The 23751-nt window shown below is 37.6% G+C and overlaps 1 protein-coding gene across 50 annotated transcripts in view; it reads left to right on the top strand.

Moving 5' to 3' along the window:
• ANK2 (ankyrin 2) overlaps positions 1–23751 on the top strand; it is a 323704-nt gene that overhangs the window by 214443 nt on the left and 85510 nt on the right. For 40 of the 50 annotated variants that reach the window (XM_058193726.1, XM_058193679.1, XM_058193688.1 and 37 more), the window contains 13 exons: positions 355–552; positions 5530–5628; positions 5774–5872; positions 6862–6960; positions 7250–7447; positions 7661–7759; positions 9613–9711; positions 10827–11024; positions 11860–11958; positions 12053–12151; positions 15439–15537; positions 16925–17023; positions 21411–21483. In XM_058193726.1, the coding sequence (XP_058049709.1) occupies positions 355–552; positions 5530–5628; positions 5774–5872; positions 6862–6960; positions 7250–7447; positions 7661–7759; positions 9613–9711; positions 10827–11024; positions 11860–11958; positions 12053–12151; positions 15439–15537; positions 16925–17023; positions 21411–21483 (1558 nt within the window). The remainder of the gene's footprint in view (positions 1–354; positions 553–5529; positions 5629–5773; positions 5873–6861; positions 6961–7249; positions 7448–7660; positions 7760–9612; positions 9712–10826; positions 11025–11859; positions 11959–12052; positions 12152–15438; positions 15538–16924; positions 17024–21410; positions 21484–23751) is intronic. The other 10 variants (XM_058193722.1, XM_058193724.1, XM_058193698.1 and 7 more) reach the window with 3 other exon arrangements.

Below are 23751 nucleotides of genomic sequence, written 5' to 3' on the forward strand. Positions count from 1 at the left end.
TTCTACAAGCAGAGTATGTGCAGACAAAATGAACGTATCAACAAACTAGATGTACATTTAGGGAACGCAGTATTAATATACTACAGTAGACAATGGATTGGACACAAAGCACAAATGCATGAATACTTGTTTAGTTTCTACAACAGAGTGAGGTTTTCCAAGTGAATCAGCAAAACCGTAAGTTTGTATATCTTGAAAACCAACTTTGAAATATAACTAGGTGATGCATTATTGTAACTTGATGGATGACTCTTAATTTTATAGGCTGTTTTTCAAGACTTAAATTTAATTTTGTTGTGTGTGCATGGACGTGCATACAAGTTGTCACTGCATAATCCACATTGTTTGTTTCAGAATGGACTGTCTCCACTTCATATGGCTGCCCAGGGTGACCATGTGGAGTGTGTCAAACACCTACTGCAGCACAAAGCTCCTGTTGATGATGTTACATTGGATTACCTGACTGCCCTCCATGTTGCTGCACACTGTGGTCACTATCGTGTCACCAAGCTTCTGTTGGATAAGAGAGCAAATCCAAATGCCCGTGCTTTGGTAAACTTTTCATGGATTTCTGGTGGAGCATAAAGGGAACTGAGATATGGACTCCACACATTCAGTTCAGTGACTATAAAGACAAAGGGGAGGATTGCTGACCTTTTCAGTAGGATACTCTATAACTCTGCCACAAATCCATGTAGTTAATAAGGCAATTGAACATTAAAAGATGTCTAATGGATACAGTGGCATGTGATAAGAATATGAGGCAAACAGAATGGTCAGCATACATGAGAAAGGGGAGCTTCAGCACAGAATTACAGTCATAGACTTTTTGAAACATTAAGGGTTTCCTCATCACAGTCTACATTAAGATTATATTATATTATTCATCATAAGCAGTGTGTTATAGTGAATGAGATCGGCATAATGCAGCCTTCTTCATGGGTGCTATGAAGTTGTGTTGGTGTGGAAGTCTTTTATGATAGTTTCTAGCCACTATATTTATGCTGCTTGCCAAAGCTAAGTATTGTAGTCCCAACATTTTCTCCATCATTTGGGAAAGTTTGAGATAATATATGTTTGGTAGATGGTCAGCAATATTTATTTGCTTAATAATTCTGATTTGATAGATATATTTGATTACTTGAGTTAGCATTTTCATAGCTTTTTTCTATTCAGAATATAAATACTAGAGTTTACTCATCTGTTTCAGAACAGGAGGAGTTCTTCCAACTGCTCTATTTGAACCCAATCCATTTCAAGTTCCTCTCTTTTCTTGCATGCATTCATCAACTTCACAAAATCAGACCACATTCATTCATTCAGATCTATTGTCTTACATGGCCACCCATTTCATATATATGGCTAACAATTAAAACAAACTAAAAAGAAACAAAATTTAAAAATGAATCAGTAGTATAAAAATAGCTTCTAAGAACATCAATAATACCCCATATTTAAATCAGTGATGAACCATACTGCCGTGGTCGCAGCCTAGATGGCAGAACCAAGTTTTTAATATGTTGCAAATGCCAGTAGGGTTCAGGCAAGTGTAATATCAGGGGGAATAATATTCCAGAGGATTGGTGCCACACCTTCCTCCTCCTTTTAATTTCACAGATACCCAGTATATATATATTATTCAGTTTATTCAGTAATTTCTGTTCTTTACCATTTACTATTCACTTTATATGTTATAATCTTCTATATGCCATGGTTATCATCAAATGGATCCACAGATTCTTATTTTTTTCTGCCCATCACAAGTTTGGTCAATCAAGATTTTTTTTTTTAGTAAAAGAAAGGACATGTTGACTAGATCATCATTTTAAGTTATATCAGCAGCATCTGCATCATTCCTAGCTAATGATAAGGATATTCCTGGTTCAGCAAATTTTGGCCAATATGCCACAAGATAACCAAAGTAAGTTTTACTCCAAGGCTATTCATGCATTGCTATGGAAGCTAAAATTTTCTTCTAAAGCAGGGCTGTCAAACTCCTGGCCCGTGGGCCAGATGTGTCACATGTTGGCCACGTCCATGCCCAATTTAGCAAAGGGGGAAAAGTCCTGATATGTCATGTGACGCTGCCGTGAGGACGTGAGTTTGATACCCTGTTCTAGAGATTGCCCTACAAGTCAGTGTAATGTTGCCCACAGCCACCAATTATGAAGTATAAGTACCTTATCTTGATATAGTTGAGAAACTTGACCTTCTTATCTAATATATCTCCATATAGTTGGTTGTACATGTCTACTGATTTCACAGCATTGTTAAATGTATAAAGTCTTCCATGAATCTTTAGATGCTCAAAAATACCAAGCAAGCTTAAACTTTGCTAAATCTTTTGTGGAAAACTATAGATCAGATAGGAAGGCAAGGAAATACCCAGCTAAACTGTTGCTAAGCAAAACACATGGATATGTCCATGTAATGACCAAGTTACCAAAAATCAAGTTCCACCTAAAGGAAACTTATACTTTTTATGAGATATGGATTCACTCATACACAACGTATGATTCATGTTTTAACCTTAAACACTTCTTGATTTGATGTTGCCCGGAAAAACACTTTTAGGCAGAATTAACATTTTCAAATTATTAGGGATTAAACAAAATACCAGGGATGTGGTGGCTCAGTGGCTAAGACCTTGAGCTTGTTGATCGAAAGGTCAGCAGTTCAGCAGTTCGAATCCCTAGTGCTGCGTAATGGGGTGAGCTCCCGTTCCTTGTCCCAGCTTCTGCCAACCTAGCAGTTTGAAAGCACGTAAAGAATGCAAGTAAAAAAAATAGGACCACCTTTGGTGGGAAGGTAACAGCGCTAAGTGTGCCTTTGGTGTTGAGTTATATCAGCCACATGACCACAGAGATGTCTTCGGACAGCGCTGGCTCTTTGGCTTTGAAACGGAGTTGAGCACCGCCCCCTAGAGTCAGGAATGACTAGCACATATGTGCGAGGGGAACCTTTACCTTTACCGTTACCTTAAACAAGATACCAAACAATAGACCAGAGCTTAATGTCAAACATAAGTGGCTTAGTGTCAGTGGATGGGGTAGAGGGTGAGATTGCCTTTCAGCCACTGAACCCCAAAAAATTGAAAACTTAAGAAAACAAGATTTTCTGTTATTGTTTTTAAGCTCCTTAAATAATATTTTCTTTGTGAATAAGAGCATCAAGCTGAAATGGACTACAGTCCATGAAAGTAATATAGTACTAGTAACATAGTACATTTGTTAACTTTTAATATGCCCAAGTCTTTTTTTTTTGTTCTTGATAAAAGAAATAATTTATTCCTGAATATATGCCTTCTGTGCATAAGTGCCTTTCTTAACCATGATAATGACTTAATAATGAAATGTGCAATATAACATGCACATGACATATGTTTTGCCCTTTCATATTTAGTATCATACACAAGTGTACAAGGAATGAATTTTGTGTTGTAAAGTCAAAACACATCCATCCTTTCCTATGAATGCCCATACTTTATATTTTTCTAATATTTTGGACATTGTATATGTCTCCCCATGAATTCAATTACATTTGTTTATGCATTTGTTTTTGCATAACTTGCCTATCTTGTTGAAATAGTGCATTTTTGTAGCACACAAATCACACTGTTTTTTTAGCTTAGTCAATGAAGTTCTGGAATGTAATATATTGTGATTGTGTTCTATAGAGTGTGCTTTTGGATATTATGGATACAATATAGTGTCCTCAGTTTATTCCCTTTATTTGTAGGTTGCAAATGGAAGAGAAAAAAATTGGGGCCAAGAATAGGATGAGCCATAAGAGGATGAACTGTATTAGAACTGAGACAAGAAAGTGAACATTTCCTTTCTTTTCCATTTATTCTTATAGTTTAGAAATTGCTAAGCATTCCAACAACTTAAAAAAAGACTAAAATTTTATTTGTGCTAGCTCATATGCCAAGTATATGAGCTAAAAGAAATCAATCTGTGACTATTTTTTTCTTACTCCCAAATGGCCCTAAATGGTCAGTAGTATCATTGTAAATAACTTCATTTCAGGAGCATCTTGGGAGTAGGAAAGATGGCCATTGGTGCTTTGATCTAACTAGAATTAGAAACACTTGCATTATTAAAAAGTATTAAAAATTCAGGCAGTAAGTAATTGGCAATACTGAAACAAAATAGTATTTTTAAAAATTAGATAAAGGGGATTTATTGCTTTCGCTGTAGTGGTTAGGAGAGAATCCATGGTTTTCCACTTGATGAAAAGTAAAAATATCATAGGGATTAAGTTAATTTCACATGATTCTCTATCCCAGCATATCGCTCTGCAAAAGTACCATTTAAATACCATAAAGGATGTTGTGTCAATAATAGTAAATTCAAACCCCATTACAAAACTTGTATTTCTGTACATAGTGATGATTAAAGTGGTCTGTTTTTTTAAAAAAAATATGCAGACAGGGAAGTCCATAGATGTTGAGTTTCCCACTTGTCTTACCCTTTTGGGTTTCCAAGGGGCTTTTCTGTGGCATATGGTTCTTAAGGAATAATGTCATATGGTCAGCCCTGGCTTCCTACAGAAAAGGGTGTTGGGTGCTAGTCATAGAGTTCTGTCTGGTTTGGAACAAATACTGCCCCCTCAGTGGAGCTTCCTCCTATGCCACCCAGAGTGTTCAAGAGCAATTCTGAACTTTTAGAGCCAACCTTCAACTCCCAGAATTCCTCAGCCAGCTTTGGGAGTTGAAGTCCACAAGTCTTAAAATTGCCAAGGTTGGAGACCCCTGCTTTAGAAAGCTTCTTGGGAGCAGAGAGACTGTAAGAGTGAGAGTAGGATCATACTTATTTGAGTTTCTTGTTAAAACCAATAAATTACAAATTGACTGATACTTTTTATGGTTGTCATAAATGTCATTATTCAAGTCTCATAGGGTCTTCCAATAATTAATCAGACATCTCTTGCTATGTTCTATTTGCAAAAAAAAAAAGGGGGGGGTAACATTTCAGCATTGTCCTACAATTGTTCAAAATACTTAGATTTCCAAGTAGACTTTTATACAAGATAAGGTCAAATTAATGACTGAAGTAATCATTCCTTTATAGTTAACATAGTCTAATATTAACTTTATGTTGAGCCATAGAAAATGGTGGCAATATAAATAGAACATTCTTACTCTAATGTCCGTCCTCCATACTCTAAGCAGCCTGGAAGCTACAGTGCAGTCCTATACTGATGTTGGTGATTATGAGTTTGTATTATTTACACATGGTGGGTAATGCTACATTACTGTGGTCTCTGTGGTAGCTACTATTATAGCAAAAAGAGTGAAGAATATCACACACATTAAACTGCCAATCAGACATTTTGTCTGCTTAAAATATCCATTCGCAAATTCTCTTTTGGAATTATTGCTACAGCTGTTCCAGTGGCCCTGGTATTCCTGTTTTCCTGTTTTCTCAGTATGTCAGAATCTAACGTGTTTTTTTAAAAAGGGGGATAACCTATCTATTTGACAATGGAAGGTGCATGCTTTAACTAACATGACTGTTTTTTGCACAGAATGGTTTTACTCCACTGCACATTGCTTGCAAGAAAAATCGCATTAAAGTAATGGAACTGCTGGTGAAATATGGGGCTTCAATCCAAGCTATAACAGAGGTAGAGAAATTTCACAAAGAGCCATCTCTTCTTTTTCTTCACACTCTCCTTTTTATACACACACATATATATATATACATATATATCCGGAAGAATGTAAAGGCATTTTGCAGAGGAGTAAAATTGCTATTGCTTTATTTCACAGTCGGGCCTGACGCCAATTCATGTGGCTGCATTTATGGGGCATTTGAACATAGTTCTCCTTCTACTGCAAAATGGGGCTTCTCCAGATGTCACTAACATTGTGAGTATGGCTTGGATTTGAATAATCCTAGGATAGCTGGGTGTGATGTGTCTTAACCAGAAGCTACACTAAATATTAGTATTTTGTAAACTTTTTCTCTCCAGCCTTCTTTCTGGAATACATTCAAAATGGAATATGGTCCTTTTTTCAGTTGTCTGCTTGTCTTATAAATACTTTTAAAACACACTTTTATTTCCAAAATCTCAAAACAATGTCTAATTTCCTAAATAAAGCAATTTCCTAAATAAATAATTTCAGGGTCTTTTGTTTTTATCTACTCCTCAGTCTTCTTATGTCTTCAATTTTGACTGCTATAATAGCAGAGTTATGCCAGGGGTGCCCGTATATGATAGAGCATGCTCAGAAGTTTGTGCTAGTAAATTTCCAATGATAAGCAGACATTCTAAGCTCTCCAAAATTTAGTATAGACTGAAATTTAAATCTTGCATAATTGCTACTAACTAGTTTTATGCTCAGTAAATAAATATAAATATTTTTTCTCAGTCATTATGTTCAAGCATAAACAATAACTATGACATTTATACTATTTACTATTTTTTTTCACTTTTAAATATATTTGTCAGATTGATGTCCATACATGGCATATGTAGATAAGGTCTGTGTTTGATCTTATAATCCAAGGATTGAGTCCAACTATTTGTTTTCTGTTTAGAAAATTGTTAATTTTCTAGCAATTTTCTGCTATCTGCTAGGAATAGCAGAAACAGAGGGGGTAATTCTTTTTGCTATGGTTCCTCACGTTTTCCTTCCAAATTAGGTCTGGCAGCATGTAGGAAAAAGTTCTGTCAGAGGAAAATTGACATTAGATTTCTCTCTTGGGCTTTTTATATGTTGTCATTAGAATAATAGTTTTAACTCACACTATGTGGAAAATAGGTACTTATGATATACAAGACTAACTCACATGAAATGAACTTGAAGGTTTAGTTCAGATGGCTTACAAATTTGACCCATTCATTCTTCTTCAGCGTGGGGAAACTGCTTTACACATGGCGGCTCGTGCAGGACAAGTAGAAGTGGTGCGCTGTCTCCTGAGGAATGGTGCTTTGGTTGATGCACGAGCCAGGGTATGTATTCATATATGTCATGCAACATTTTTTTAAAAGTTAGAACAATTCTAGGTGTACTATGACAAAGAGTTTTCATTTTTTTTAGCAATCTTCTATGGTGAGAAGAACTCAAAGATACATGGATGGATGGATAAAATAGATTAGATTAGATTAGGATAGATAGATGATAGATAGATGGATGGATGGATGGATGGATGGATGGATGGATAGATAGATAGATAGATAGATAGATAGATAGATAGATAGATAGATAGATAGATAACTCCTTTGCTGTTTTGAGTTGTAGGAGGAACAGACACCACTGCATATTGCTTCTCGCTTGGGTAAAACAGAAATTGTGCAGCTACTTCTGCAACACATGGCACACCCAGATGCTGCAACAACCAATGGGTATACACCACTACACATCTCTGCCCGAGAAGGCCAAGTAGATGTAGCATCAGTTCTACTGGAGGCAGGTGCAGCACATTCTTTGGCTACTAAGGTAAATTCTCAAGTTTTGATTGCTAATGTTCTAATATTAGCAAAGTAGCACCAACATTATCATTTTGTCAATAGATTGTTGTGGCTAGCTTGGGTAACTAGAAGCAACGATCTTGAAATTATATTGGTCCACTGTAGTAACAATGTATGGGGTATATGTATATATGTATGTATGTATGTAGGTATAATTATTCTGATTTTCTATATTTTGCAGAAGGGATTCACACCACTACATGTGGCGTCAAAGTACGGAAGCCTTGATGTGGCAAAGCTCCTCTTGCAGCGTCGGGCACCTGCTGATTCAGCTGGGAAGGTAAGAATTAGCATTCCAATTTGAATTACAAATAAACAAGACATTTTTTGTTCTAAGTGTCAAGTATCCTAATTTTGATGTCGCAATCAATATTATATAGAAAGTAGTTGATATTTAAATAAAAATATCATTTATATTACTACACCAATACTATGCCTATTCTATTTTTACAGAAGCTTTCTCACTATTATTCATTACAGATATTGCTTATATCCTATTGTAAAGGCTAATTTCAATGGATTTCATTGACTGACTTTTTATAGGATTATCACATGAAGGCTTCCTTTTTAGATGGTTTTTTGCATGTCATAAAAAGGCCAGAACATTATAGTTAGCACGTATCAATGTTTCTACACATAAGATCTACTAGATCTAGTATGATCCAGTCATGTCAACTATATTTAATGACATGGGACAAGAAAAGGTGGAACAAAAACAGGTATTATAAAGGGAAGATGGAGAAATCGATACATTTAGCAATTGACTGCTCTTTGCAATTTGTCACTCAATGCCAATCTCAATGTAAATATTCTGTTACTCATTCGATAATACACATTTAATTTTCTAACTCAGAGTTGAAAAGGGAGGAAAAATGGGTTTTCTTCAGGTTAACATGGAATTTCATAAACAATAATTCCATGTTGGGTATCTTGCTCAGATAGGCTAGGAGAGGCACTTGTTGCCCATTATTCCTTACCAATTTAGCCTTGATCAACTTGATGCTTTGACATGAGCTTGCATTCTTGCCCAATCAATATAGCAATCTGAGCCTCCCAGTTTGGCTTCCTTCTTCTCTATAAACACTTTGGGGATTTATTTGGCAGAGATTTAAATAACCTTGCAGCAATTTTCTCCCTCACATTCCTTCTGCTTCCCAGTTTGACCTCACCTGCAACTTCTGAGTAATTCTTTCAGCAACAATGCAACTGCTTGGAAATGAAACATTTCCCTGACAAATTCAAATCTTTATTGTCACAACATATGTACAATGAGATTGGCTGAGTTCTCTCAGTGCAACACCCCCAACACAATACAACTCACAGTGACAAATGATTAGCTTTTACAGTTATTGTACAGTGAGTTAGATTAGGGGATCCCACAATTCTTTATTTTCTATAAATACATTTGCATGTAATTCTACCATGAATATATTTTAAGTCATAGTAATAATAAAATATTTCAGTGAGATGACCAGAAATCCCATAGATAAAATGGAAGTGTTTTATTTTACTTTTTGCTATGAAGTACTTGAAGATTGCAATTTGTTAGTGTATGGTTAGGTTATGATTGCAATACATCAGGGCTGTATAAAATATTTTGAGTTGGAAATTGCTGTCCTAATCATAGTGAAGGACATCTATTGATAATATTCTGACCACTCTGGAAAAGTCTTTTTTTTTTTTTTTGCTAACTGTCCCCACTCCAAGTGCTCTGAGCTGAAAACAGGTCTGATTTAAGCAGAGGATACTTTTATGGTAGTTGGAAAAAATGTCAGACAGCTTTCAGTAAGGATAAAACACGTGGCATGAATCAAAATAGGGTATTTCAAGCTTGAAACATTTTAAATCCAAACTATTTTGTGCTCTGCTACACAAAATTCAAATTTAATGAATTTGAAATGGCATGTTCTTTTTTTTAAAGCAATATTCTTTTATCTAATATTGATTTTTAATATTATTGTTATTGATTTAAATAACATGTCTAATATGAAATAATTCACTTTGAATTAAACATGCTGTGTTGTTTTTTTCTGATCAATTGCTTATTTAATCTATACTGTTGTTTTCTAATTAATGTTAGTATAAACAAAGCTAACCAACACTTAATGCCTTAACATAAACCGCCCTTTCCAGAATGGTCTCACTCCCCTCCATGTTGCTGCTCACTATGACAATCAGAAAGTGGCACTACTATTATTGGAGAAAGGGTCTTCTCCTCATGCTACTGCCAAGGTGAGATTTACCATTTTATTGTAAATTTGTTCTGGTTGTTCTAAAATGGTGTTTTTCAAACTTGGCAACTTTAAGATGTGTGGTCTGCAGAAGTTTGTATGTTGAGCAAGTTTGAAAAATACTTCTAAAATCAGCAAACTAGAACCTTCCAGACTAGTATGATTATAACTATCTTCCGCCTTAACTGCTGCATATCCAAAATGTCCGGAAGGAATCCATTTAAGGAAGGCAACTATGAATGATGTTAGAGGTGTCATTTGGAGTATTGATTCCACTAAGATGACCTTGTCTGATCATGGAAGGCTTGGTTAATACCAGCACAGAAGAATCTGAAGAAATATTAGGACAATAGGCTAGCTAGATAAATAAAAAAGCTTTCTGGAAAAATGCAATTGCAAACCACTCCATATTATTCCTAGAAAATGTCTGGATATGTCCAACATGTTAAATTATTTTTAAAGACTTTATTTTTACCTTTAGTTCTATACAAGTTATATGAATTCTAATCAAGAATAATACATTTAAACAAAAACATTTAACTATTCTCAATAAAGGTTATGTGTTTTATAATTAAGATTGGACATTTGAAATATCAGTGCCAACATACGCCTTACCCAGGGGTGGATTTCAAAACCCACCACTACCGGTTTGCTCATGGGTGCGCTCGCGCTTGGGTGCATGCAACTCTTTTGCATATGCACAGAAGCATCTGGGTGGGTGGGCAGAATCTCCCGCTGCTACTGATACACCCGTTCCGGGGCGAACAGGGCATTACCTGGATTGAAACTGATTTCATGCAAGAAACTATGGCTAATATTATTATTTAGGTGAAAGCTACAGAAAATAATGGGTATTCTCTGTGTCACAGTGGTTAGAATGCAATACTGCAGGGCTAACTCACTGCTTACTCCAGGAGTTCAATCCTGACCTGCTCAAGGTTGACTCAGTTTTCCATCCTTCCAAGGTTGGTAAAATGAGGACCCAGTTTGTTGGGGGCAATATTCTGACATTGTAAACCACTTAGAGAGGGCTGTGGTATATAAATCTAAGTGCTATTGCTATTATGAAAGAAAAGGAAATTAAAACTTATATTAATACAAGGCAACTGGTTTTAGAATGGGTATACTCCTCTACATATTGCTGCTAAGAAGAATCAGATGCAAATAGCCACAACCCTGCTGAATTATGGAGCAGAGACCAACATTTTGACCAAACAAGGAGTGACTCCACTTCACTTGGCCTCTCAAGAAGGTCATTCTGACATGGTGAACTTACTTCTGGAGAAGGGAGCCAACATTCATGTGGCCACAAAGGTAATGCTTTCCTTCTATTAAGAATGAATTTTTGAACTTTGATTTAGAAAATGATGTAAGTATTCAACAAATCAATACAAAATATTAAGTTATATTAGATAATTAAAAGCAGGAAAATGTATAAAAATGTACTTGGCTAATTATTTAAAACACACAAAACCCACGTTAGTGGGATTTGATTTTTTTAAATTATTTAGATACGAGATAATAGTAGATAGTATCAATAGTAGATGATGATGATGATGATGATGATGATGATGATGATGATGATGATAGAGGTTTGTGTGAGTCTGATCTCTGCTTAAGTGTTAATTGGAAATTGCAGTTAAAATCTGTTAAATCATTTTGCAGTTTCCATGCTGAAGTAGAAAGAGAGCAAAATTTCACCCCAATTTTATTCACTTGCAGAGTATTTCATTTTTTTCTGCCATTCTTCTCCAGCATGTGTATGAGGCCACTAGCCGTGGTGTCCAATTCTTTTATAATACCAAGTTTTATTTCCTCCTTCCCTCTCTTGTCTTGTTCATACCTATAACCTTTGTGTTCTCCAATATATAACAAGAATTGGAAAGATACTATGTTAATAGTCTGAAGATTTCATGATAATTGTTAGAAGTTATTTGAATATAAAGCCAATTGAATTTCATTAGGTTTACTTCTGAGATGACATATTTAAGAATATCATACTACAAACTATCTTTGCTAGGTTTGAGTTCCATGAGGCAATGTGGTCCCAGTTTGTGGTATTTAGTGGGATACCTTTAATTATTATAACGTAAAATAAATTACTTCTTTAATTTGTATTATTAAAATACTTAACGTTTTTAATTTTCAGAGCGGACTGACATCTTTACATTTAGCAGCTCAAGAAGATAAAGTAAATGTAGCTGATATGCTGATAAAGCATGGAGCAAACAAAGATGCTCAGACTAAGGTATAACAAACAATAACTTCCAAGACAATAAAATAACTTTCCAATGCCTTATCAGATTCTCTACTTACGCTTTTGGGGGGTCCTTTTCATTTAGCTGGGTTACACTCCACTAATTGTGGCTTGTCACTATGGAAACATCAAGATGGTGAACTTCCTTCTGAAGCAAGGAGCTAATGTCAATGCTAAGACAAAGGTAAATGTTAATTGTTTCCTTCCATTCTCATTTACGAACAAGCACATTGATATTAATTTATATTTAAGAGATTTATAATATATTTGCAAGAAATTTGCAATATATGAAAGAAGAAGAGTCAATTTTTCAGTACAGTAATCTGTGAATAATGCAACATTAATAATATATTTGAGTATGTACAGGTAATAATGCATAGCCAATCATTATCATTGTGGCCGTGGAATTCTGAAATTTTGGACTTCTCTAAATGACAATGCTAATGCATTTCATTAGCTTCAGTCTGAAGAAAGCTATTCTAAAAATATTCAATTAAAAATAAAAGTGTTATGAATGATAAAACCATATGGTACAGTGTTATACTTATTTTAAATTAATAAGTGTAAAGTGGTAGTGCATCCTGTAAAGTCTACTTTCATATTTATTTATTTATTAAGCTTATGCGATGCCCATCTCACTTTGGGGTGATTCTAGGTAGCTTACAACCTATACAAACAACAAGATAAAACATTACAGTATTAAATACTAATACTCAAATTGACTTAAACATTAAAAAAATAAGGCAAGGTGCATAGAGGAGAAGGCGAGGTCTTATCTCAGTCCACTAACCACCTGAAGTATGACGCAGGGTCCCAGGCCAATTGTCCAAGTCAGGTCTTCAGGCTCTTTCAGAAGACCAGAAAGGTGAGTGCAGATCTCACCTTGGGGGCATAATGTTCCAGAGGGCAGGAGCCATGGCAGAAAAGGCTTTTCTTCTGCACCCTGCCAGTTGAAATTCCTTGACTGATGGGATCTACAGCATGCCTTTTCTGTCAGTGTGGATGGGGCAACGTGGGTGAGATAGTTCCTCAGATAATACATATTAATGACAGAAAAAGATCTATGCATCATAGTCCATAACAAAGTAAAGAACACTGTGAAAAAGGCATATTTTATGCAGGGATCTCTAGAAAAGGAACTAACCATAAAAATTCAAACAGAATGTCATTATACCAATCTACAATATGTCTGGCTGTAAAGTACTAGGTACAGATCTGGCTTCTACACTTGAAAAAGATTATAATGTAACTGGGGAAAGTGCCAAAAAGACCAGCCAAAATGATCAGAGCCCTTGAACGTCTTCTGCGTGAAAAAAGGGTTAGAATGTTTGAGTGTGGGGGGAAGTGACTGAAGTGTATGGAATTCTGAATGTATAGAGAAAGTTTATACCAGTGGTAGTCAACCTGGTCCCTACCGCCCACTAGTGGGCGTTCCAGCTTTTATGGTGGGCGGTAGGGGTTTTTGTCTGATACTGAAGCACTTTCCTTTTTTTTAATTTAATTGACTTTTTTAAAAAAATTCATAGCATTATTTAAAAACATTTTCATTAGGTTTTCATAAAATTCCCGTGACAATTTAAATTTCTGAAAATACACTATTTATATTGCCTGCACATAAGTTTAGTTCATGTTACGTAAGTGAAACTAAATGGCGCTATAGTGTGACCGCAAACAAAGGAGTCTCGTCCCAGAATAGCTCACGCATGTCCTCCCCCCCCAGCTGTAACATAGAGCTAGTAGCCGGTGCCCCCCCCCCAAACCCAATCTACAGTGCACGAGAGGCATGTGCAGACGATGATACACAGCGCATTACTGTGGAACTGGTGGGTGGTTAGAAAATTTTACTACTAACAGAGATACAAAAGTGGGCGGTAGGTATAAAAAGGTTGACTACCCCTGGTCTATACATAGAGGAAATATTTTCTCCTCTAAAAAACAGGACCATCTAAAAAGCTGATTTGAAAGAGATTTGAAATGGACAAAAAAGGCTTTTCACATAGTACAGCAACCCCTAACCCTTCCAGCTTAGCACACCGATGGCGTAAAGGAGGGAGGCGATGGCTTCATACATGGGCCCACTATGTACACAAATGGAGCTTTGCATGCTTTCCCACAACAAATGGAGCTTTGCATGCTTTCCCACGTATGGCCCGGTACCCTAAGGGCCGTGGACCAGTACCAGTTCACAGACCAGGAGTTGGGGACCACTAACATAGTGCATAAGTAATTTGTACTATACTATAAAGTATAGTAATGGCCATTAACCTGGATGGCTTGAAAGGAGATAGTATAAAACCATGGAGGATACGATTTGAAAAGCATTGTTCTTAACCGAGGGTTACTTCTGGGTTGGGAATAGCATGCTTTCAAATATCACCTGTAGGAGAATAACAATAGGAAAGGTGTTTGCCTTCATATTGTGTTTGTAAGTACCTCAGAGTTATCATTGTGAGAAATAAAATCCTGGACTGTAGAGCTGCTTCTATGGAAATGTGTGTTTATTTCTGAATTTTGCATACCAGTATTATGTGCTGAACCCTTAAAAGATAAGCCTGCTTGAAAATATTTACAAGAAAAAAAACGGGGAAAACAACTATATGACTGTCAAAAAATGTATTATAAATAAATATAAATAATTTAATTAGTTTTAAGTAATTTAAAATTTAAATGTACAAGAATCATAAAATTTCACTTTCTTGTTATATATGGTTAATATTATTCTACTTCTGTATTTTGTACATCTGATTGCTTCTTGAGTTGAGAATCAGTCCAGGAGGGAATACTTGACTATATGCATAAGAAAATTAGAATTAAAAATTCTGGTTTTTTGAGTTTAATTTGCTCCAAAACATGTGCGACCATCAAACTATAATTGCTCACTTCCCTATTTGTTCATTTGAATCTTTTTCAATATTACTTAGAATAAATTCAATGACATTACTATAGTGAGAATTTGACAGGGATATAGTTGGCAGATTTAAGATTAAACTGCTGTGAAAATTGCAGAATTGTAGGTAAGCAGAACATGTGTAACATGGAGCAAAACATATAAATGCTTACTTTAGTTTTCCTATCTCTCTTCCACCACTCCAAATAAAACATTAGCAACTTGAAGAGACAGTTATATACACCCAAATAAAAGAGATATAGTTTATAATTTTACAGAACACCAACACAATTAAATTTCATGGTAATATAAGATCTTTTTTATCTTATTTTCTTTGACCCATTGTTGTTTGCTCTTTTAAAACCTTAATTTTGAAAAACTAACAAGGATTTGATAGGTGTTAGCCTACCTTCTATCATTAATGCCATATGAAAAAATGGTTATTGATGTTCACTGTCTGATGAAAACAGCTGGCATCCCTGACATTAATACTTCTGTGAAATCAGGAGAATATTAAAATAAGTGTATTTTTGGATTTTTGTCCCCCTTACATTCATAAACATGCTAACTACCACTAATTTCAGAATGGATACACTCCTCTGCACCAAGCTGCTCAGCAAGGTCATACTCACATCATCAATGTTCTTCTTCAACATGGGGCCAAACCAAATGCAATCACTGCGGTAAGATTATATAGTACTCATTCATATACTTGCAATGATTTGTTTTACATTTTGAACTCCAAAATGTCTTAGAAAGTAAATTAGATTAGTCAGCTGGGATCAGATGGATGTATGTGACTACTTGGAGAACTTATAGTAAGATACACAAATCAACTAAAAAGATATTATAATTAATAATTTAATAAGGAAAAAAATGTATGTATTGTATGCATGAAGTCTTTAAACTATAAAATGGATATCATTGCACATACAATATATGCATGTCGTCATAGTTTATGATTAAATATGCAGCTGCTGAAAAACATAACACGATGCAATGGTAATAGTGAAACAAGAACTTTATTACATGAGCCATGGTTGCGCAGTGGCTAGAAAACAGCACTGCAGGCTGACTCTGCCCACAATCAGGAGTTCAATCCTGACCGGCTCAAGGTTGACTCAGCCTTTCACCCTTCTAAGGTTGATAAAATGAGGACCCAAATTTTGGGGGATAGTATGTTAACTTTGTAAACTGCTCAGAGAACACTGTAAAGTTCTATGGAGCTGTATATAAATCTAAGTGCTATTGCTACAGAGATATTTTTGTCACTCATTCTCCTGCAGCAGAGCCAAATCTAATTGGTTTCTTTTACCTGATCATTCTATAAACATTGATTAAATATATCAATTTTTTAATTCCTGGATAATTAGTTACAGGAATTCAGATTGATTAGATAATATTGTGATACTAGTACTGTTTTTCCCTTTAATTAGCAATAAGGAAATGGCACGAAGCTAAACAATAATACAGATAGGAAACTTACTATATTGGCAATTAAAATAAAGTTAGTTATTTTTTTCCCTAAAGTTAAAAAAATACACTTTAGAGTCTGAATATTGTGTATTTGGGGTTTTTTTGTTTTTTGTTTTAAATAAAAGAATGTATATAAACATGTTTAAAATATACTGATTTTTTTTCTCTTTTTCTGGGTGTGCATCTGCTGCACCCCGCCTATATCTGATCTAATAGTTCTGAGTTGGAGCCTCTTAAATTCCTGTTGAATCTGGGTTCTATTAATACTATTATCAAAATCACTGCCAATTAGAAGCTTATTGTTGAAATTATGCAAAATCACATGTAGCAAATAAAAAAATATCAAATGAGACTCAGAAAGCTGTGGGTTAAATTATTAAAAAGTGTGCACTTTAAAAAAAATGCAGTATAATAGACAGATGTTCTGAGTTTATGTTTCTGTGGCAATTGCTGCTATAATCTGAGCAAAGTTGCAGCAAAGGGTTTTTCCATAGTGAATGACTTATTTTGGATGGAAATGTTGGTTCATTTAGCTCTGGGTGTGATCTCATTGGTTCATATTACAGTGTTCCTTTTCCTTCTCTCCTCCTTCAGAATGGCAATACTGCCTTAGCGATTGCTAAGCGTCTCGGATACATCTCAGTGGTAGATACATTAAAGGTTGTAACAGAGGAAGTAATCACCACTACAACTGTGAGTACAGCAGATGTTTTTTCCATTATTTTATTCTGGTTTTGTTTATTTGAGGTATCTTTTAAAGGGGATACATTAATTATGTCCACTGTAATTCAGTACTTATCGGCATATCCATACGGAGAAGTGTTAAGCATATTCAGAAATGTATTAAAACATAACTCACTGTGATATTTGAATTTTATACCTTTTCTACAGATCTACAAACATTTTCAGTTAAATTTCATGTCAATTGTGCATTGCCTTTAATATTTACTTATTTGGGTAGTCTTTCTTTATCTGTTCTTTCTGATATTGGGGGAGGGTTCCTGGGGCCAGCCAGTATAGGGATCTGTAGTTTCTGTATCCCTGATTATTGAAAGGTTTTCATGTTGCAAAGAAGAAATGAACAAATATTTTGTAACTAGGAAGGTAGTACAGATTCAGTTAAATCATACTTTAGATGCATTTATTAGGTGCTTCATTCATTGCTTACTTTGAATATTTTATTTATTAATTAAGAAGAGGCAGTTCTATATCCCTCTTAAAGTTTTGATTCCATCTCCCACATTGTATTTAGTTACTCTAGTTAGTTAGTAAGGCTATTTTCATATTTATATCAAATATGAAAGTGAGTTTGGATTTATTAGATATCAAGCTTAGAAACAATAGTTTCTTTGTTACAAACAAGGAATTTGAGGCAGAAGTGGATGGGTTAAAAACAGAAATGTTCTTCATCTTATAATCATTAGTATTTTAAAATATTGAAATTATTTGGTTCTCTACCCATCAAGCTTATACAATGCAGCACACTGAAGCCTACTATTTACAAACAATTTACCAATAGTCCTTTTAATAGTAGATGCAAACATGATTCATGTGCTTGGTAGTGACAAGACTGTTGATATTTATAGATAAGCAGAAAAATATAAAGGAGGAACAGTTTTAAGTAGAACACACTGTTAAGGTTCAAAAATACCTTTAACATTGTGTTTACTTCTGACTTCTCCCGTTCCCCGGATGGTCAAGACCCTCAGAGCCTGGGCCTTCGTCTGATGTTATGCAACGCACGGTCCGTGGCCAATAAGGCCCCCCTAATACATGATCTGATTCAGGGGGGTGCCGCGGATATTATAGGCGTTACGGAGACCTGGCTGGGCACTGAAGGGGGCGTGCCCCTGGTTGAGATGTGCCCACCGGGTTTCCGTGCATTCCATCAGCCGAGGGCCCAGGGTAGGGGTGCGGGGGTGGCGGTTGTTATTAAAGAGAGTCTAGAGCCGAGGGAGACCACTGTACCTCAGATTGCCGGGTGTGAATCCTCTTGTGAGGTGGGGTCATAGATGTCAGATGGGCTTGCTGGTGGCGTACCTGGCTCCTTGCTGCGTGACAGCCGCCCTGCCCGAGCTCCTGGAGGTGCTTGCCGGGTGGCAGTGGAGACCCCAGACTTTTAGTCATGGGGACTTTAACTTGCCATCTGCTGGCTCGCCATCGACAGTAGCTCGGGAGTTCATGGCCTCCATGACGGCCCTGGACCTGACTCAAGTAGTGGATGGCCCTACTCACATCGGGGGAGGCACACTGGACCTGATTTTTATCTCTGGTCAGTGGTTGAAGGATCTGGACTTGGGAGATATAGTCACAGAGCCTTTGTCATGGTCAGATCACTCTCCTTCGCCTGGACTTTCTGACCGCTACCCAACACCGCAGGGAGACGGAACCATTACGTTGGTACCGTCCCAGGCGCCTGATGGACCCAGAGAGGTTCCGGACGGAGCTTGGGCCATTCCCTGAGGGTCTGGCTCACGGCACGGCAGAGGAACTAGCCGCAGCCTGGGAACGGGCTGCGGCTGGGGCTTTAGACCGTGTCGTGCCTCTGCGGCCTCTGACCCGGCGCAGATCCCAACCGGCTCCTTGGTTCTCCGAGGAGCTGAGGGGGATGAAACGCCGGAGAAGACGCCTAGAGAGTTCTTGGAGGTCCAGCCGCTCAGAGGCTGATCGGACACTAGTTAGATCCTATACTAGGACCTACCTAGTGGCACTGAGGGAAGCGAGGCGTTGCTACGCCTCCTCCCTCATTGCGTCGGCAGATAACCGCCCAGCTGCCCTGTTTCGGGTGGCCCGCTCCCTCCTTCACCAGGGGGAGCGGGATGACCCGTTGCAGGGACGTGCTGAGGAGTTTAACGGTTATCTATACGATAAAATCGTTCAGCTTCGGGACGGTCTGGACCAAAATTGTGGCGATTCGGACGGGGCGTCTGAGGGCGGTCTTGGTGATATTGTTTGGGATGAGTTTGACCCTGTGGCTCCCGAGGACATGGACAGGTTGCTGGGTAGATTGAATGCCACCACGTGTTTACTGGACCCGTGCCCCTCCTGGCTGGTGCTGGCCACTCAGGAGGTGACACGAGGCTGGCTCCAGGGGATTACGAGCGCTTCTTTGGTGGAGGGAGTCTTTTCCGGCCGCCTTGAAAGAGGCGGTGGTGAGGCCCCTCCTCAAGAAGCCTTCCTGACCCGCTGTTTTAGGTAATTATCGTCCGGTCTCCAACCCGCTCGCGCGAAGGTTGTAGAGAGTATGGTGGCATATCAGTTTCCCCTGCACCTGGAGGAAACTGTCTATCTAGACCTGCTCCAGTCCGCTTCCGCCCGGTTACAGCACTGAGCCGTCTTTGGTCGCGTTGGTGGATGATCTCTGGAGGGCCAGGGATAGGGGTTGTTCCTCTGCCCTGGTCCTATTAGACCTCTCAGCGGCTTTCGATACCATCGACCATGGTATCCTGCTGCGCCGGCTGGAGGGATTGGGAGTGAGAGGCACCGTTTATCGGTGGTTCTCCTCCTATCTCTCCGACCGGTCGCAGACGGTGTTGGCGGGGGCAGAGGTCACCGCGCGCCTCACTTGTGGGTGCCGCAGGGGTCGATTCTCTCGCCTTCTGTTCAACATCTACATGAAGCCGCTGGGTGAGATCATCAGTGGCTTCGTGTGAGGTACCAGCTGTACGCTGATGACACCCAGCTGTACTTTCCACACCGGCCACCCCAATGAAGCTATCAAGTGCTGTCCCGGTGTCTGGAAGCCGACGGGTCTGGATGGGGAGAAACAGGCTCAAGCTCAATCCTCCAAGACGGAGTGGCTGTGGATGCCGGCATCCCGGTACAGTCAGCTGAGTCCACGGCTGACTGTTGGGAGCGAGTCATTGGCCCCGATGGAGAGGGTGCGCAACTTGGGCGTTCTCCTGGATGAACAGCTGTCTTTGAAGACCACCTGACGGCCGCCTCCAGGAGAGCTTTCCACCAGGTTCGCCTGGTGCGCCAGCTGCGCCTTTCTAGACCGGGATGCCTTATGCACAGTCACCACGCCTTGTGACGCCTCGCCTGGATTACTGCAATGCTCTCTACATGGGGCTCCCTTGAGGGGCATCCGGAGGCTTCAGTTAGTCCAGAATGCAGCTGCGCTGGTGATAGAGGGAGCCCTCGTGGCTCCCACGTGACACCTATCCTGCGCAGGCTGCACTGGCTACCTGTGGCCTTCCGGTGCGCTTCAAGGTGTTGGTGAACGCCTTCAAAGCGCCCATGGCATAGGGCCGGGCTATCTACGGGACCGCCTGCTGCTACCGAATACCTCTCACCGACCCGCGCCTCACAGAGAGGGACTCATCAGGGTGCCGTCGGTAGCGACAGTGTCGCCTGGCGACGCCCAGGAAGGGCCTTCTGTGGGGCTCCTGCCCTCTGGAACGAACTCCCCAGGACTCCGTCAACTTCCGGACCTCCGAACCTTTCGTCACGAGTTTAAAACTCACCTATTCATCTGCACTGGACTGGGTTAGTTTTTAAACATGGGTTTTTAATGGGTTTTTATTCTAAATTTTAATCGTGGCCAATTTAATAAGTTTTTTAATTATATTTTAATCGTATTTATATTGTATTATTTTGTATTTTTTATCAGGCTGTGAACCGCCCTGAGTCCTTCGGGAGAAGGGCGGTATAAAAATTTAAATAATAAATAAATAAATAAAAATAAAAATAAAATTATGTTAGGGAATAGGTATTCAAATGGAGGGACATTTTTTATAAATATTTTTATAATGTTTATATTTATATATTCTTGCTCTATAACTTTTAAAAAAAAATAAAATAAAGAAATTGCAAATACTTCTTAAAATGAAGTCTAAAGAGTTGTAGGAAAAGAATTTACTGTTGACATGAAAATGTAATATTTGAACAAGTTTACTGCCAGCTTGAATAACTTTTTGGTGTGGCTTTATGCATAGACAGCTGAGATCTGAAAATCGGGCATCTCACCATTTAATACTTTTGTTTAAAAAAGAATGGAATTTAAACAGAATCTTCTTTTCTGTAATCATGTAGACAAACATACAGAGAAACAAATGACCTTTCTTTTTTCTTATTACAGACTGTCACCGAAAAGCACAAGCTCAACGTACCTGAGACTATGACTGAAATTTTGGATGTTTCTGATGAGGAAGGTGAGTTTATTAGGAACCACTTGGTTTATTAATATATGTATTTATAAAATGTATTTATTGCTTTCATCATGGGTAGTTGCTAAAGTTGTAGAAAAGTTAAAGTACTTATATCTTACTGAAAACAGAAATATAAATTAAAAAGTGTACCAAACTTACTGTAGACATGTTTCTGATTAAGCAAAATGTCTATGACATTTTGAATAGGCTGGGTCATAGTAGCAGCACCCATAGTGACAATAATTGGCTTTAAAATGGCTGGCACAACTAGGCAAACAAAACTCCACCACATTTCTGTGTTTACAAAAGGTTTTGTTGCCGTCTGGAAGCCAATTACTATTGTTTCAGATGCCCCTGGGCTATGGCATGCAAAATTGGAAAAGGAAGACAATACTGGTTCAGAGGTACTAACAGTTACCAATTATGGGGAAATCAGTTATCCCAATGCCATTTAGTGTGAACTACCTGCAAGCATAGACACATTGTTGTTCCTTAATGTGTTCTCAAAATGGATCATATAGTTTATGTACAACGTGATTTTCAAATGAAGCATATTACTGTCATCCTCATTTAACAACTGTCTGAAACATGACTTTTTGAAGGTAATGACAATGTAACTTGGTGAACAATGCCTGTATTGAAGACCTTCACAGTGTCTGTTTTTCAGTCATGCGTTCACCGTTACAGTCAGCATTGTATCACAGTGTTGCCCTGTCCCTGATGTATTGCCCCTATCCTGTTCCTGAGCTGCTTTTCTCAGCACTGTGGCACATCTCTCAAAATGTGCTAACTGCAAGTAACAAACTCACTTCAGTGACCTTAATTTGCTGGCTAGAAACTTCTGCTTGCAGCTGTCTAAAACTGACAAGATCTGACAGTTTCACACTGAAGGCTTTTGATTGCTGAAATAAAATTGTAAATATAGTGTGGAGAAGTAATTTCATTTAACAATTGCTTTGCTTAATTACTGAGTTGCTGGAAGCAATTGTGGTCACTAAAGGAGGATTGCCTATAATGTAACTTTGTTCCTTATGTGTTCCTTTGTAAACAATTTCCCCTAAAATTAATGTATGTATTATGCAGCTTTAAAACATTCTGATTATGACCATTCCACTGACGAGGAAGCCTTTAGTGATGCAGGTACTGTGGAAACAACCATTGGAGAACAAAGAAAATATTTTTAATCTAGTTTAAATGATTTCCTTGTTTAAAAATACATTTGAGCTTCTAACACTTAGACATTAAATTTGATTCTGCATCTTTGCATGTTTATAGTTTGTCCCACCCTCTGTTCTCCAAATGGAGAAAAATAGCTTAAAATATTACTAATATGAATTTGAGTTATCATTTTGGGAATGTACAATTAATCTTACAATTAAACTTTAATAATCTATAATTTCATGTTATTAATTTAAAACAAAATGAGACACCATCACATTTCTTATATATCAGTATTTTCTAAGCAGTTTTGACAGTACAGCAGATAAATATTCACATTATTGAGATTTTCAGAAAAATAGTTTAAAAATTCTAGTTATCACATGCAAAATATTAGAATATAAAATGCATTTATTTAATGTAGACAATTCCTAAATTTATTGCTTTTCAAAAGATCCACATGGACATTTGTAGGCTGTGGCCTTTGATAACCTCACTTCTCATCATGAAGTAAAAGCAGATGTTTGTGCTTTTCTTTTCCTAGCTTCCTGATGTGCTTTCAGAGTTATACGTGACTAACAAGATATGATGTTCATCTGCAATTACTTAACTCCTAATTCTCTGAGTCTTTAGCCAGACAGCATGACTCTTTAAAGCAGCAGAGTAATATTTTTCCAAACTTTGAGCTATGGTAACTATGGTTACAAAATTTATATGAAGAACAACACTATAAAATGAGTGAAAGTAGATACCCAAATCCAGAGCTACTACTTTCTGTAATTTTTCCAGTATAGAAGTATTTTCACTGTCTTTAAGATAATGACCTACTTAGCTGTTAATTAACACCAGTTACTTGATGGGCAGGAAGATAATATGATTATCATATCAAACCAGGAATATTAATGAGTTCTCGTGAGATTATTTTAATTTTCCAGAAAATGCATGTAGTATGTATCTGTCACACTGCTAGGAAATACGGAAATATGTCACAAAACCCAGGCTATTTCTCTATGGGAGAGGCCACAGTGTAGTTATGCACATGGTGCTCTTCACAATTCCAGGATCAGTATCTGACATTTGAATTTAAATAATTAGATAGCAAGTCATGGGAAA

The sequence above is a fragment of the Ahaetulla prasina genome, chromosome 8 (assembly GCF_028640845.1).
Source record: "Ahaetulla prasina isolate Xishuangbanna chromosome 8, ASM2864084v1, whole genome shotgun sequence".
Taxonomy (NCBI): Eukaryota; Metazoa; Chordata; class Lepidosauria; order Squamata; family Colubridae; genus Ahaetulla; species Ahaetulla prasina.